Source organism: Anguilla rostrata, chromosome 18, assembly GCF_018555375.3.
Source record: "Anguilla rostrata isolate EN2019 chromosome 18, ASM1855537v3, whole genome shotgun sequence".
Classification (NCBI taxonomy): domain Eukaryota; kingdom Metazoa; phylum Chordata; class Actinopteri; order Anguilliformes; family Anguillidae; genus Anguilla; species Anguilla rostrata.
The window spans coordinates 20535565-20550049 of NC_057950.1; the positions used below are offsets into that span (position 1 = coordinate 20535565).

A 14485-nucleotide genomic window follows, 5' to 3' on the forward strand; every position below is an offset into this window, starting at 1 on the left:
CTAGCAGAACAATTAGTAAATTAAATGTTTAATCTTGCCTTTGCAGTTACTGATCAATAATAAAGCTGCTCGTAACAGGAACCACTACGTCACAGTGTAATGCAGGGCTTCACCCCTTGAATGGGAGGCAGAAAAGGTCAAGATGCAGCCTGTATACTTGTACTGTATGTCTGAACAATCCCCCAGTGTAGAAAGAAGCTTTGTTGGGAATTTAAGCTTTGTTTGTATATGAATAGCAGATATAGAATATATATATATATATATATATATATATATATATATATATATATATATATATATATATATGAATAGCAAATTATTGTGCATTCTGTTATCTGATATTACATTCAAAATTTCTAACACTTGTTAACTGGCGCCTGTAATGTTTTTTTTTCTTCTTTTACAATTTCAAAGAGGGATGTTAGATCGAAAATAATCTTTCCATACAAATTAGAAATCTCAGATGCAGATGATACCTTGCAAGAACTAAAACGTTCACACTAGAAATCTTGTGCCTGCTCCAAATTAAAACCTCTCTCCCCCAGGCATTTAAAAAAAGATAAGCAATTATCATCTTTCTGACAATTGAAACTAGCCTTGATAAATTGCATGGGTTGCTTTACATGCCTCCCAATTTGTGCAGTCTCACATCTGAACTCACAAAAGTGCATATTTATTTGGCTATCCCACATAATTCTGCAGCCCCGGCAAATGTAATGATTAATAATTGTAAAAATGTAATTTCCCTGAAACTTCATCTGTCCCTTAAAATATGGAAGAAGAGTAAATAGTAAAAAGACTGTGTTTTCAAATCTCACTTTATATTGTTACATTACATTCTTCATCTCGTTGTTCAAAACATGAAACATATGGCAAAAAAGTCAAATATTAATGAGGATTTAGCTATGACTGATGTAACAATTGATACATATGCCTTATAGTGTGAAGTATGAAAATAAATAGAAACATAATCCTTTCTACCACTGTAAAGTTTTCACCATTTCCAGATAATGTAACTTTTTTATTTAGCATTACTGCTTGACATAGTAACAGGAAATTTTGGTGGAATATGGAGAGCTTGCAACTTTTTCACTTTGTGATGTTTGACTGTTGTCAAATTGTTAGTGTTTATTTGTTAAAATATAATTTGAAGAGATACATCTTTAAACTTGGCACTTCGAAAAACAATCACAAGGATTTCTCATCTTTATTCATATAGAACAAAATTTACAAAGCCATTCAAACAGTCTTTTTAGTAGTTTGTCTCTTTTTTAACTCAACTTCAAAAATTGAGAATATTCAAAATACACTTTTACTGCACTTATTTTCCCCTATTTACAAATATATACAATAAGTCTGTTTTCCTTGTTATATTGAACTGGTATTAAAAATCAGAAGTTTTTTCCCATTCTTTTGACATTCCTTCTATGTTCTTTCTTTTGCCCACATAAAGGCAGGTCAGCTTAGCTGTGATTGGTCAGAGTCAGATCAAGGTCCCGGACAGCAGGTCTTGTGATTGGACAAGGTCAGATCTCGGTCCTGAGCAACACGTCTCTGATTGTATGGGGTTAGGTGGAGTGTCCCCAGCAGCTCAACTGTGATTGGATATTGGATTAGGGGAAGAGTGGGGGTGAGGGTGAGGGGGAGGGGGAGGGCGCGGGGTCAGATGGAGGTACCGTGGGCAGGCTCAATGGCTTCTGGAATGGGTCCTCCTGGCACTGACTGGTACGGCATTGGCAGGGGCGTCTTGATGGGGCTCTGACGGAAGAGACCCCCGTTGGGGGACCTGTGTTTGCACTGGATGGAGGGCATGGTGGAGCTGCTGAGGGGAAGGGGAAGGCTCCTTCCAGAGGCCTTGGGCAGCGTTCTGCCGGCCCCACGACCCTGTTCCACCAGGAAGGTGCTCACAGCCAGGCCTGTGCCGGGGTACTCCCGCACAGGCTCCCGGGCCTGGCTGGACTGCATGCTGCCGATGTCCAGCGCAGAGATCTCCATAGACGGGGCGGGGATCTGCTTGTGCTCCATGTCCTCGTCCATAAGGCTGTTCATACGCCTGTGCACCTGCTCCAGGTTCACCTCCTTGTCCTGAAGGGAGGGAGAGACAAGGGAAGGAGGGAGGGAGAGAGGATGGATGGAAGGAAGGATGGAGGGAGGGAGGGAGAGAGGGAGAAAGAAGCTGAGACTGGCTGTTCCTGATCCTTCTCACTCTCTTGTCAGTAGTTTGTTTAAAGCATTAGAAAATCCACTCTGCTGTAGCATTTTTAACACTACTTGATTGTTTTGCAAATTTGGTGGTGGGGAATGGACACAGTGGCCTGTGCATGATGGCTTTTTTGCGTCAGAATGCCTCTTTCACTGCAAAGGCTACAGGTCAACAGCTCCGTAAAACACACAGCAGGACACCACTAGATTAATGTCTGAGTTTTTCTTTAGTCAGCCTTCTCTGATTGAATGCTGAAGATGATGCAGAAAAGGAATGGTGACTTTTCAAGAAGTCGGCGCTAATTAATTTCTTCCTAACGGCTGTTCCATAGCAAACCATCGGTATGCTTCGTGAATTGTAAAAACTACACTAAATTAAAACACTACTTTGCTAAATATAAATATGTTATGTGGGTTAACAAACTGTAAAACTATGGGAAAAATGGAACACCTAAAATGTATTTTTGCCTTTAAACAATATGGTCTGTCTGAATAAATTGTTTTCTCTTTATTGGAGATAAGAACATTGGGGAAAGTTGTTTGGGGAACAGGGATGGAAAAAATGGAACTATATTTGAATTCCAAGTTGATAAGGTACTTTATGGGCACATAATTATCACATAACCATCATTGGTTTGTATTGAAATCATACTTCCATTTACAGAATGAGCAAAACATTGACTCCGTAAGTCCATTTCAGCAAAGTGAATCCCTATAGCCATTCAAGGTATGTGACACATTGAATCCCTTTATTTATGCAGTCAGCTTTATGTGCAGCACATGGCTGTATTTCATGACTTCAGTACATGAAACAGAGACGTGAAACCCAAACAAAAATGCATTATCCCAAACTATAAGAAATAATGTCATGGTAGGAGATAAAATAAGAAACATGCATGTCTGAATAGGCAGTATACAGCAAAATGCTTACTGTAGAATCAACTCTGTTAGAGTACATTTTATACTGAGAGTACATTCTTATCCCATGCAGACTCTTAATGTTGAATTGCCATTGAACATTCTGTTGTTAGACATCTCTGTTCTGTTTTTGATTTGAAAACTGAAATGAAGATAAGGTGGGTAAGACCGAGCTGCTAATGATATCCACATGGCACCTTAATTGAGAAAGGGGTAGCGGAGAGAGCCACACTATTTTAAAATAAATAAAATAAAATAAAATAAAAATAAACAGTGCAAACTCTCCAGGAATCACAGCACAGAAATGAGAAAACTATCCTCCCTGTCATGTTTGGTGACACACGCATGTGCTTCCAAATGGTGTGTAGTAGTCTCCTTTGGATCTGTGATATGATAGTTCTCCTTCAAATATAAATGTTGAATTAGTGAAATTATTACTAGTGAAATCACATATGATATCCTAATGATATAATCCTGCTGGGTTCTTGGCACACAATACAAAAAAAAAGAAAAGAAAAAAGTAATTATAATAAGTTCTGTCAACAGCATTCTTTTTTATTGAAAGAAAATATTTTCCAAGCCTTTATGTTGTTTAAAAAAAATAGTACTGTAACTGTTGAAAATCTTACTGAGGGGTTTTCAGCAGAAAAAAGTACTAAAAAAACTAAAAAGATTTCAGTGCAGACAGGGCCAGTAGTTCTGTTAATCAGAGGGTCACTACTGTCTTTCTTTTCCTTGCATATAATAACGTAAATTCAATCATAAACCAAAAAATAAATTAATTAATAAAATAAGAGGAACTGAGGTGTGAGATGATTGGTGGAGGTTTGGATGGCCCCGCCCCCAGCCTGCTCAGTGCAGTCAGGACACTGTTGAGCGAGAAAAAAAAACAAAAAACACATATCTCAGGAGGTCTATCCTGACCTGTGTCAATGGCCTCAGCTTCAAGCCAGCCCCTCTCTCTCTCTGTCCAAATGTCCTTCCTCCCTTCCGATGAAGCTGTTGTAATATCATTATATGTCAAAGGACCAGAAACCCTTGCCAGTCTGTAATCCTTAGTAACCTGCACGAGACCATAAAGAACCATGAATAAAAATAGGGAAAGTACTTGAACAGCGTGTCAACAATGACATATAATCGCAATTAGACACACGGTGAATTACTAGGGATTATGGACTGGTTTGACTGGCAGTATCTGTGCTTTTTAAAACTGCACTGGTTCAGCAGAGAGAGCCATGCATCCTCTTTGTGCACACTTTATTTTACAGATCCCCACCCCCTTTTTCACCCTTCAGCCCGGGAGCAGAGGAGCAAAAAAATCTATTCTTTTAGGGTAAGACTTAAAGAGCATGTGAAGGTCCAGAGAACGTGAACGATTGTTCAAAAGAATGCTGTCAAAAAAATAAAAATAAAAAAGACATCAGCAGGGCACTTAAAAATTTGTATTAATATAAAATAAGCCATGCGAAATTCTTCATTTATGAAATAAAAATTTTTTTCCCCGCACCTATAACTGCGTGTACTGCAGATCTACTAATTGGGGGTTAGCGTCTGCGGGCGGGCCCTTAAAGTAGAGTGTGGCGGAGTCGCGCCGGGCTCGGTGCTCGGTCACCTCTTTGGGCTGCTCTTGCCGGCAGCGGTTGCTGTTCCACCACATCTCCAGGCCGGCCACCAGGCAGGCCAGCAGCAGCCCCCCCGCCAGGATGCAGAACACCCCCACGAAGCTGTGCAGCTTCAGGGCCCTCCCCTCCGGCTGCGTGCTGCTCTGGCTGTCCAGGTGACAGCGCCCCGTCCTCGGCCACCACTTCTGCTTCAGCACGTCCAGGTCCCCTTTGTCCTGGAGCTCCAGAATCCTGCAGCACGACGTGATCAATCGAACGATCAATCAATCAACCAACCAATCAATCAATCAATCATTCAACCAATCAACTAATCAATCAATCAAACCATCATTATTTATTTAAATGGCACACTTTACAAAGAATTCAAATCCCAAATTTTACTGTAACATAAACCCATGTATTGGTAACACTAGGAATGAACAACTGTTTAATCTAGATAAAGATCCATCCAAGAAAAACAGCATCTTTAGACAAATGGGCCTCAGGCAAATAATACAGTTATCTCTTGTTGTGGGATGAAAATAAAATGCTTGTGTGATTTTAAAGGTTATGGATGTGCAGGAAGGAGAGAAAAGGGGCATGATAGAGGGATGAAATGGAAAGAGGAGGATGAATCCTCCCCAGAGGAGAAACTGGCACGCTGGCTGTCAGAGTTATGCAACCCCCCTCTGCACCCCCCGCCACTCGCAGAGCCCCCTGCTGTCAGGAGAAATGACAGATCCTCTGCCTCCCTGTGCTGAGCATGCTGGGAAAAGTCTTACACTCATGGTAGACCCAGTGCTTCAGAGTGACTGTACAGCATTCTGAGGGCTGCCTGTGCACAGAGCCTCTGTGTTCCCCATGTGTACAGGCAGGCTTTGGACAGAGGAGTTATGTCACATAAAAAACCACGCAAAGTAAAGAGATTGGGTTTCCTCCTCTGGATCACATGGTAAAATCGGTCACATCCACTCTCTAAGAGTAGATACTTAGAAGGAGTCCAGGACAGCTAAATCATATACTCCAAAAGAGTTAAATCAACACTGACCATTTCACAGTGTAGGTTGTCTTCAGACACATGGTAATTTTCAGAATAACAGTTCAAAGAAAATGCCAACAGTTTAATGGGATTAAAATGTCATTTGCTATAAAAAATGTTTTTGTTTTTAAACTTGAGTACATGCTGATCTGTATACCTTATATAACTAAGATATAAATGTAAAATTCTTCCAAAAACCTACTTGAGTAAAAATTATATTTCAAAAATTTCAAATCACAGTATAAAATACAAAAAAAAAAAAACTTCATATTACGGTTCATATGACCTTCAGTTCGCACATTATGAGCTGTTAATAAACTCCTGAGCAATAACAAAGACAATCTGTTCACTTCTCTTAAATTGCTTCTTAATTTGATCAGTCATTTTTAATTGGTTACCTCGAACTCTGTACAGTCAAAGCGGTTTTCAGTCCGTTTTACAGCACATTTGCTCCCTGCCTGCAGTTACAGAAGGGCTGACCCTTGAGCTGCTCTTGAATAAAAAGGAGAATAGGTTGATATGAGGAATATAAAGCCTTGGTACCCAGAATAGCTTACGCAGAGATCAAACAGCCATGTGGTTGACACTGAATTGAAAGTTCCCATGGCAAGCCATTTCTATCCACCATTTATGTTCATTGCTCAAATGAAAATGAAAACTGTCTCTGCATTACGCACCCAGACATTACTGTAGCAAGCCAGCAATTAAACCAATGCCACAGGATTCATTTAGCAAATGCTCCTGCTTCCAGTGCAGGAGAACATAAGTGTATCTGAGCACCGCGAGCAAGAATGACAAAAGGGGGAAACCTGTCTCCTTAACAAGGGCTTCCAAAGGCAGACTACTTCACCTTGAAGATTCACTTTTGTTGAGGTCTGCAATAACTTGGCTACAAAAAAAAGAATAAATCCCATTTAAAAAGTAAGAAATGATCATTTAAAAACCTTTTTTTCTTCTTAGAGTATGTGCTATAATCAGTTGAGAGACTGTATTTTACAAGAAAACACTAAGCTGTTTTCAAAGACTGTTTACAAAACTGCTTGAGCTTTAAAGTGAGTAAGAATCAGTGCATTCTATGCATGGAACCATGCCAAATGGACACTACAGAAGCTGAACACTGTGAGTTATAAATAACACAGACTTAACACCATTACCTCTAATTTATGGTTTTGATTAGAACTGTGGGGATTTAATCATTACCCATGCCCCAGAATTATTCAGCCATGATACCATAGACATACATATTTAACTAGACAGGGCCTAACTTAAGCTTCTGAAGCTCTGGAAGCCTGTACTGTGCATGCTGAGGGAGGAAAAACACTGGAGCTCCCCTTAAAGTAAACGGAGAATTTCATATTTTGAAGGCAAAGTAGAACTTCCCGAAAGTTATTTTGAATTAATGATCGTTATGTTTCACATGAAAAAAAGATTGTGAAAATATGCAATATATAATAAAACATGAACATTTTGATAAACACTTCTGAACTAAAACAACCATTGTTTCAGAACCTGCTACACTTAATGAATTTTATGATCACAAAAAAATTGATCGATGAGGTTTTCTTTGGTTGTTAAATTACACTGGTTTTCTACATCTAATTCACTGGGCAGCAAACTCTTTTTATTTGAACATGCACAGTAGCGGCGGTTTTCCATTACTTCCTAGGCTTCACTGTCTGGCCTCTCCCACCCTCTGCAGTGCCTATGTACGCTCTATGTTTGATACAGGCATTAGACATGTAAAGATCATGCAACCAATGGGACTGCTGTGTAGGTATCTCGGCTTCACCTCGGCCACCACTGTCGTACAGTGTTATCCAATAACGGCACAGGCCCGACAGGGTTCATTCCTTACATACAGAGGTGTAGCACAAAATTCTGGGCCCTACACATAAGCAGTCTCTGTGGGCCCCCTTCCTCTCTTGATCCATGTCTCTCACGCATCATTCCAGGCTTTTCGAGGGCCCTCCCCCCATTCGGGCCCTGGGTAGTCAGTCCCACTTTTCCCCCCACTACGACGCCCCTGCTTACATATAGCATATGCCCAGCTATGAAGCAGCACAAAAGCTTAATCACGGTTCTAATCTAATGCACATCAATGGTCTGACTCAATAAAACAAACGTGCACGATAATCATTTTTGTTGCAAACTACTAGCAAGCCAACTGTTACAGTATTATACTTGCAACAGGGTTAAGGAATGTGTCCAGCCACTTCAAGAATAGTCAGCCTGTTGTCCATGAATGACTGTAGAGAGTAGCTAGTCTAATTATAGCTTCATATAGGGTTAGCAATAGTTTTGGAAAATTTTGTATTTGTCAAAACTGGGCAACATGCACAACACCTTCTGTAGAAATGTAATATCTATAGGCAAAGTGAATTGAGAAGGGCAGACAAACATCACTACCCCTATGTAAGATCAATATTTATTCTATTGTGTGCGTGCATTTGTGAACACACATAGTGGGACAATCAAATTGATGCCTTTATATACAAAAACAAAGAACAAATATGAGAACAATTCATGAAAAACAATGAAGTAAGAATAATGAGCCTGGATTTCTTCAACATTAGTTTCTTCATCTCTGGCTCTCTGTGAAAATGGAAGACAATAAGACAATGGAAGGTTTATCTTCCTTCTTCACAAGCTAAGAGTGGTGAATTTTAAAACCTTGTTTGCAGAAAAAAGAGGGCAGAAGCATGTATTTGCATTCAAGATTATCTGTAAAGATCATTTGTTTGGACTCCAGCGAGCATGATGATGACGACATGGGGGTGGGGGGTGGGAGTGGGGAGTGACTGAGGATGGCTCACTTCTGAGAGAAGAGGTCTATGTAGGGGCTGCCATGTTGGGGGGGTGGGGGGGTGGATGTAAGGATGACTGAGGATGGCTCACTTCTGAGAGAAGAGGTCTCTGTAGGGGCTGCCATGTTGCAGTGCCATGCCGTAGCCCTTGCTGCTCATACTGTTCCCCGTCACCGCGAACGTGCAGTCGTCGTCCGTCAAGGCCGCGTACTCCACCACCGCCCTGTCCCACAGGAAGGCGTAGGGCCCCTTTTTAGCCTGTCCAGGGGAGGTACACAGAGTCATCTCAAATACATGTGGTACATTATGAGCTATTAAACCATTAAGATCACTCTATAATCCAACAACGCATACTTGGGTTCGATTGAAACTGTTAATATCATGCAGATGCAATTAATGTGCTGAAACATGCCTTTTGAGCATCTGCTCGGGTTCATTTTGTGAGCAGAAGTCTGATTACTGAAACTGTTCTGTGAACCAAATAAAGAGGCTTACTTAGCGTAAGCACACAATGACGACAACTGGGGAGCTGGGTTATTTTCACAAATTCTGCCGATTTTTTATCACCAAGTCTGCTGAGCTATTAGACATCTATGGAGCATGCACTGCAATGTGCATATTTGCATATTAAGCATGTATGTTTTATGTGACAATGTGTTTATTTACATTTTAAATAAATAAGAGTGAAACTTTATCTTGAGACCTGTGCACTCCGAGGAGACGATGCCTTTACTGTTCCACTATACGTATACCTGTTATGCCTAGCCTGGGTGGTGAGTCAGCTTAAATCTACCGTTTTATCCTACATGGTGTGCGCGTCGGTCCATATTTTCTATGGCTTCTCTGAGCTAAGACCGGACCTGCTCAGTCGACTTAATTTTCTCATTACAAAAAAAAACTAAAAACTAAATAAAGGACACTCATCTTCCTCTTAGTCATTGTGGGTAGTGTCAGCAAGTCCCTGTAATTAGTTTTATGAAAGCAAACACGCGTTTTCTGATTTTCCCCTAATCTTCTTAGCTGCTTGGTGTTCGGCTCACGATGTCCTGCCCCTCCTGGTATACCATTTTAAAAATATGCCACACAGTATGCAGAAATAACCTCATCCTACCCTGCGGATTCCCTCCGAGGGGCTGGACACAGAGTACTCGTGACCGTTGTTCTTGCTGATGGTCCTCCAGAGCTCTGCGAAGGTGCTATCCTGCTCCAGGGGGTTGGTGCCTTTGGCTCTGAAGTATTCGTAGACTGCGGAGTCCCTCACTGTGCCATAGCCCAGGTCTATCTGTTTGGACAGGTCCTGGAAGGTCCTGCAAAAACAATCATTTCACTTTCAGTACCCTGGCTTGGGTCGGTGTCACACAGCAGCAATTAACCGATGAAGCCAATGTCACAGTGCTCATTACATTGTATTGCGCTGCATTAAAGTACATTACACTGCATTAATTCAGCAGATGCTCTTATCCACAAGAGAAAGCCACCTGAGTTATATGAACAGTAGTGCCAGACCTGGCTGACAAAAGTCCCAGGACAATGATCACAAGTGCAGAATCACTAAGCACTAATGGTTCTAGTTTAGAACCACAATACAAATTGTGAGTACATACACATGACGTGCCATATAAAACACCATGATAACTTAATTAATTGCATAGGATAGTGTTGGGGGTGAGCCAATAAGCTGTCTGAAGTGGTGGGTCATCTGGCTGTGTTAAAAGATGGCCAGTGATCCTGCCCGTCATAGATTTCTGGCTAGTGTGTAAAGTTTTTCAGATATTAATATAGAAAGTCATATCTTATTCTGAGTTGCGAGTAATTGGATCAGTCAATACTTGCATGGATACATACCCTTCTGACCAATTGTTGCTGTCAGGAAACAAGAGCTAAATGCTTAAATTAAATCTTAAATGACAAGGAATGCAGTTAATAGAATGATTTATTGGCATTCTTCCCTGCTTGACTGGAGTGAGTATGCATTTAAAGGGCAAGTGTACAGTAAACAGATCAATGTCAGGTCTACTGAATTTAAAATTTCAATATGTGCTTAAAACTAAACAAAGGATTCAATCAACATTTGCCCTCTACATTTACCCACCAGTAAAAGCAGGTGTCTGTTTTAATCTTCCCAAAAGAAAATTTCATTAGCCTCGTCTTCAGTGGAAAATGTTGAGCACAGATCTTTCATGGATGCAGTTGCTGCAACATTGTGCGTGTGTGTGTGTGTGTGTGTGTGTGTGAGTGTGTGTGAGTGCGAGCATGCATGGATATGCACACACACACACAACTCTTTTGTCGTGAAATCACTTTCATATGTAACAGATTATCATTCTGTTTGAACTCCAGATTGATTTGTTTTTAAATCACTTTGTTGTAAAATCAAGGGGCAACTTGGCGTCCTACTTCTACATACAAAGAACAGATAAGTCCCTCAACACTAGCATCCAGTCATGCATAAATCATACAGTACTAAATTAATTCATCATAGCAAGCTATTTTCATAACTCTTTCAGTCACTGGAAATTTGTCTCTTTTTTCAGGGGTAGACCAAAAATGCCAAGAAGCGTCAAAACATAATTGTATAGTTAGCAAGTATATAATTAGCATTTAGGGAGGCACAGCGGTGTAGTGATTAGTGCTGTTGCCGCACAGCAAAATGTATCAGATTAGATTAACTGGAGAGTCTAAATTGTTATTTTGGTATGAATGTGCGTGTCAATGGTGCGTGGCTTAGTGACCTGTCCAAGGTGTATTCCTAACCTTTCTCCCAATGTCTGCTGGGATAGGCTTGAGTCCCCGAACCCCCCCACAACCGTAACCTGGAGTAACTGGTTTAGATTATGGATGAATGGATAACTTGAAAATATCTGGATAAATCCAATGCAGTTTTGACAGCCAAATGTCTGACAGCCAGAACCGTTTAGGTGAATTTTCATGAAAAACAGTGCCAGTAACTTTTAGCCAATAAATAAAGGTTTTCAAGCTGTAGTTAAAAGCTAAAACAGACAAAGCAAGGGGGAATCTTGAGAAACTCAGTTGCATATTAATTATCATCAGACAAGGCACATTAATTTGCTACTAAACAATCATTGCCTTCCTGTTGATTAATGCTAGACATTACTTGTTCTTATTGTTAATCTATTTCTTTGTTTAAACTCTGTCAAATACCTCCTGGGTATTCATTAGAACAAAAGCACTGAATGCATGCATACAACTTCAAGAAGAAGCCATATTCACAGCATGCATGCATTGCTTGAACTGTTTTCATTTAGATTAAATAGCAGATTATTTGTGCTTCAGCAATTTACATCAGTGATTTCATACAATATTGTGGAAAAAAAATAATAACTACATATCATATACATTTATATGCCTAAGACAATAAAATGTTTACAGCTTCATTAAATTTGTGCATGTGTATACATTAGGTTTGCACTCTCATTCTAAAAGGGACACATATTAAACTAACTAATGAAATGTCAGTTTTTGGTGTATAACATTTTGGTACTGAAGTACCTTATAAATCATTTTTTAGAAAAGAAAAGAAAGGATCTGTTTATTGCATGTTAAACTTGCTGCCGAAATTGGTCACAACATTTTGTTTAGGCAAAGCATACCCCAACCCCTGACCCCCATTATTATGCCTGCATAGATAACAACTGCATGTGTGCCATTGAATTATTCACTATTTATTTATTGATTTATTTATTGTCTGCCACAATCTATCAGATATATCTGCAGTTAATCAATGTTTGTCAATAATTTCTGTCATCAGTTTGAAGCACTTGATGATGAATGCATTTCTCACAAAAAGACTGACCACTGAGCTTATCTTCCTCTCTGTGGAGTAGCTGGTGACTGTTAGTCATCTTTTGTTTAAAATTAATACTTATAAGCCCTGGCACAGGCTTTGCTCTCTTATCTTTTTATAGATAATTTTATAACATAAGATTTACATGACAAATGTTTTATCCAAATGTATCAAAAAGGGTTTTTTGTGTGAAAAAGTAAAAATGGCAAACAAGTGGGAGTCCAAGGCATTCTTAATGGAGAAGTTAAAAGCCTTTTATCTTCTCCATTAAGAGTTCCTTGGACATCCACCCGTTCGCCATTTTTAATTTTTCACAGTTTTGACTGGAAAACGAAACTCCTTCTGATACATTGATATTTCCTCCTCTTTCCTAAGAGCACCTTTTAGCATATTATTTTTGTCTGTGCAGCCCTCCATCTCTAATTTTTGCATTTCTGTACATTGGTCAGATAAAGTGTGCAGTCCTTGATATTTTATTATTTTCATTTTTTGTCAAAACCCACGATGGGTGAACTGAACATTGTGGTGTTCTTGATTTTTGTGTGGTTGATTGTAATTTTTTGAGTACTCCACTTTATGGATTGCTAAATGGTTACATGTCCTAACATTGAATCAAGCATCATAGCTTTTATTATTCTTTATGCTTCAAACTTTATTGGATTCCAGATTGCTACATTTGTTTTTAAGTAAAAGAGATGGGTTATATTAAAATGAATTTTTCCAAGTAATTGACACCCTGATGAAAAACAAAAAAAATAAAAACACTTAATTATTTTGTGATATTACAGTGAATAGCCATTTTCAAAGATTTTAAAGACCATACACAAGTTTATAAACATCTTTAGGTACTTAAAAAGCTAAACCTTTATAGCTAAATGTATATAGTATTATGTATTGGATCAATGTATGTATTATTTAACATTTCTAGAAATTATACTTTAGAGGACAAAAGGTAGTGGACAGATGATATGCTATCCTTAATGACTTTCTGACAAGTTAAATTTCAAATATCTGCGTCAGTTACAAACAATGTGTTTTTTGTGTTGTGCTTAAAAAAATGTGTTGTTTTAAATTGCCTGAAGCTCAGTGAATATCTAGAGATAATAAAATTAAGCCTATTAATCATTTTAATTAACACCATATCGTGGTTGGCTATTTAAAATAACTGCAGATATTTCATGCTCTCTGTCAGGAGGCCTGACAGCGGGATTTATGGGCCAGTCAGTCAAACCGGAGCCCCACTGGATTGGACAAGGTGGATTAATTTCACTTGTGCATCCGGCTGACATGCAGAAGGCTCCACTGATAATAGTTGTCTTCTTAAATTTCTCTTCTACGCCTGATAAGAACTCTAAGTTCTGAAAAGAGCAGCAGAAAACACTTTCTATAAGAGCAATGTGGAGTGGTGGGAGAATGTTTCCTGAGCTACCAAACACTAATTTGAACCAATCAAATGGTTTTGCCCTGCACAAGAAGGTTCAAAACATTGAGATACTGGTAGCACATTGTAGCTCCACCAGCTTTTGGTGTCATGGTAACTCGTCCCTCATCACTAGCAGTGAGTGTGATACACGCTGACTCACCCAATAGAGTTCTAGACAAAATATTCCTGTTCACATGTAAATATAGCCTAGAACTGTCTGGCCACGTGATCCAAGGACACAGAACTGCAATCTTTGTGTCCTGTCTGCAAACCTCATTAAACCAGACAATCACTAAACCCAGCTACCATAAAACATTATTGCAACATTACAAAATGGCGCAGTAAAATTATGTGAATCTTAATGTTGTAGAAACCTTTATACATCCATTACTTTCTTAGCAGCTACCCCCCCCCACCCCCCCCCCCCCTAAAAAAAGAGACCCAATTAAACTGCTCAACATCACTAAAAACAGGTTGGGATCAGAACTACATTTTGAAGATGTGTTTACATATGAACAACATTCACCGAACACAGCAATATAGACAGAGAAGAGGGATTAATTCTATGATCCAATCAGGGCACTTCTATGTGATAAAGACTTTTAAGCCAACATGTACTTAGTTAATTAAAATACAAAAAACTCTAAAAATCCCTGTATTCTCTCATTATGGCTATAACATGTTATAGGCAAA

At 39.3% G+C, this 14485-nt stretch overlaps 1 protein-coding gene across 4 annotated transcripts in view; it reads right to left on the reverse strand.

Annotated features, from left to right (window-relative positions):
* Window positions 1-1188: 1188 nt before the first annotated feature.
* Window positions 1189-14485, reverse strand: part of grid1a (glutamate receptor, ionotropic, delta 1a) — a 301759-nt gene continuing 288462 nt past the window's right edge. For 3 of the 4 annotated variants that reach the window (XM_064317444.1, XM_064317441.1, XM_064317443.1), the window contains 5 exons: window positions 9676-9871; window positions 8656-8822; window positions 4733-4973; window positions 4045-4183; window positions 1189-2085 (listed from right to left, as the gene is read on the reverse strand). In XM_064317444.1, the coding sequence (XP_064173514.1) occupies window positions 1688-2085; window positions 4045-4183; window positions 4733-4973; window positions 8656-8822; window positions 9676-9871 (1141 nt within the window). In that variant the 3' untranslated portion in view covers window positions 1189-1687. The remainder of the gene's footprint in view (window positions 2086-4044; window positions 4184-4732; window positions 4974-8655; window positions 8823-9675; window positions 9872-14485) is intronic. The other variant, XM_064317442.1, reaches the window with a different exon arrangement.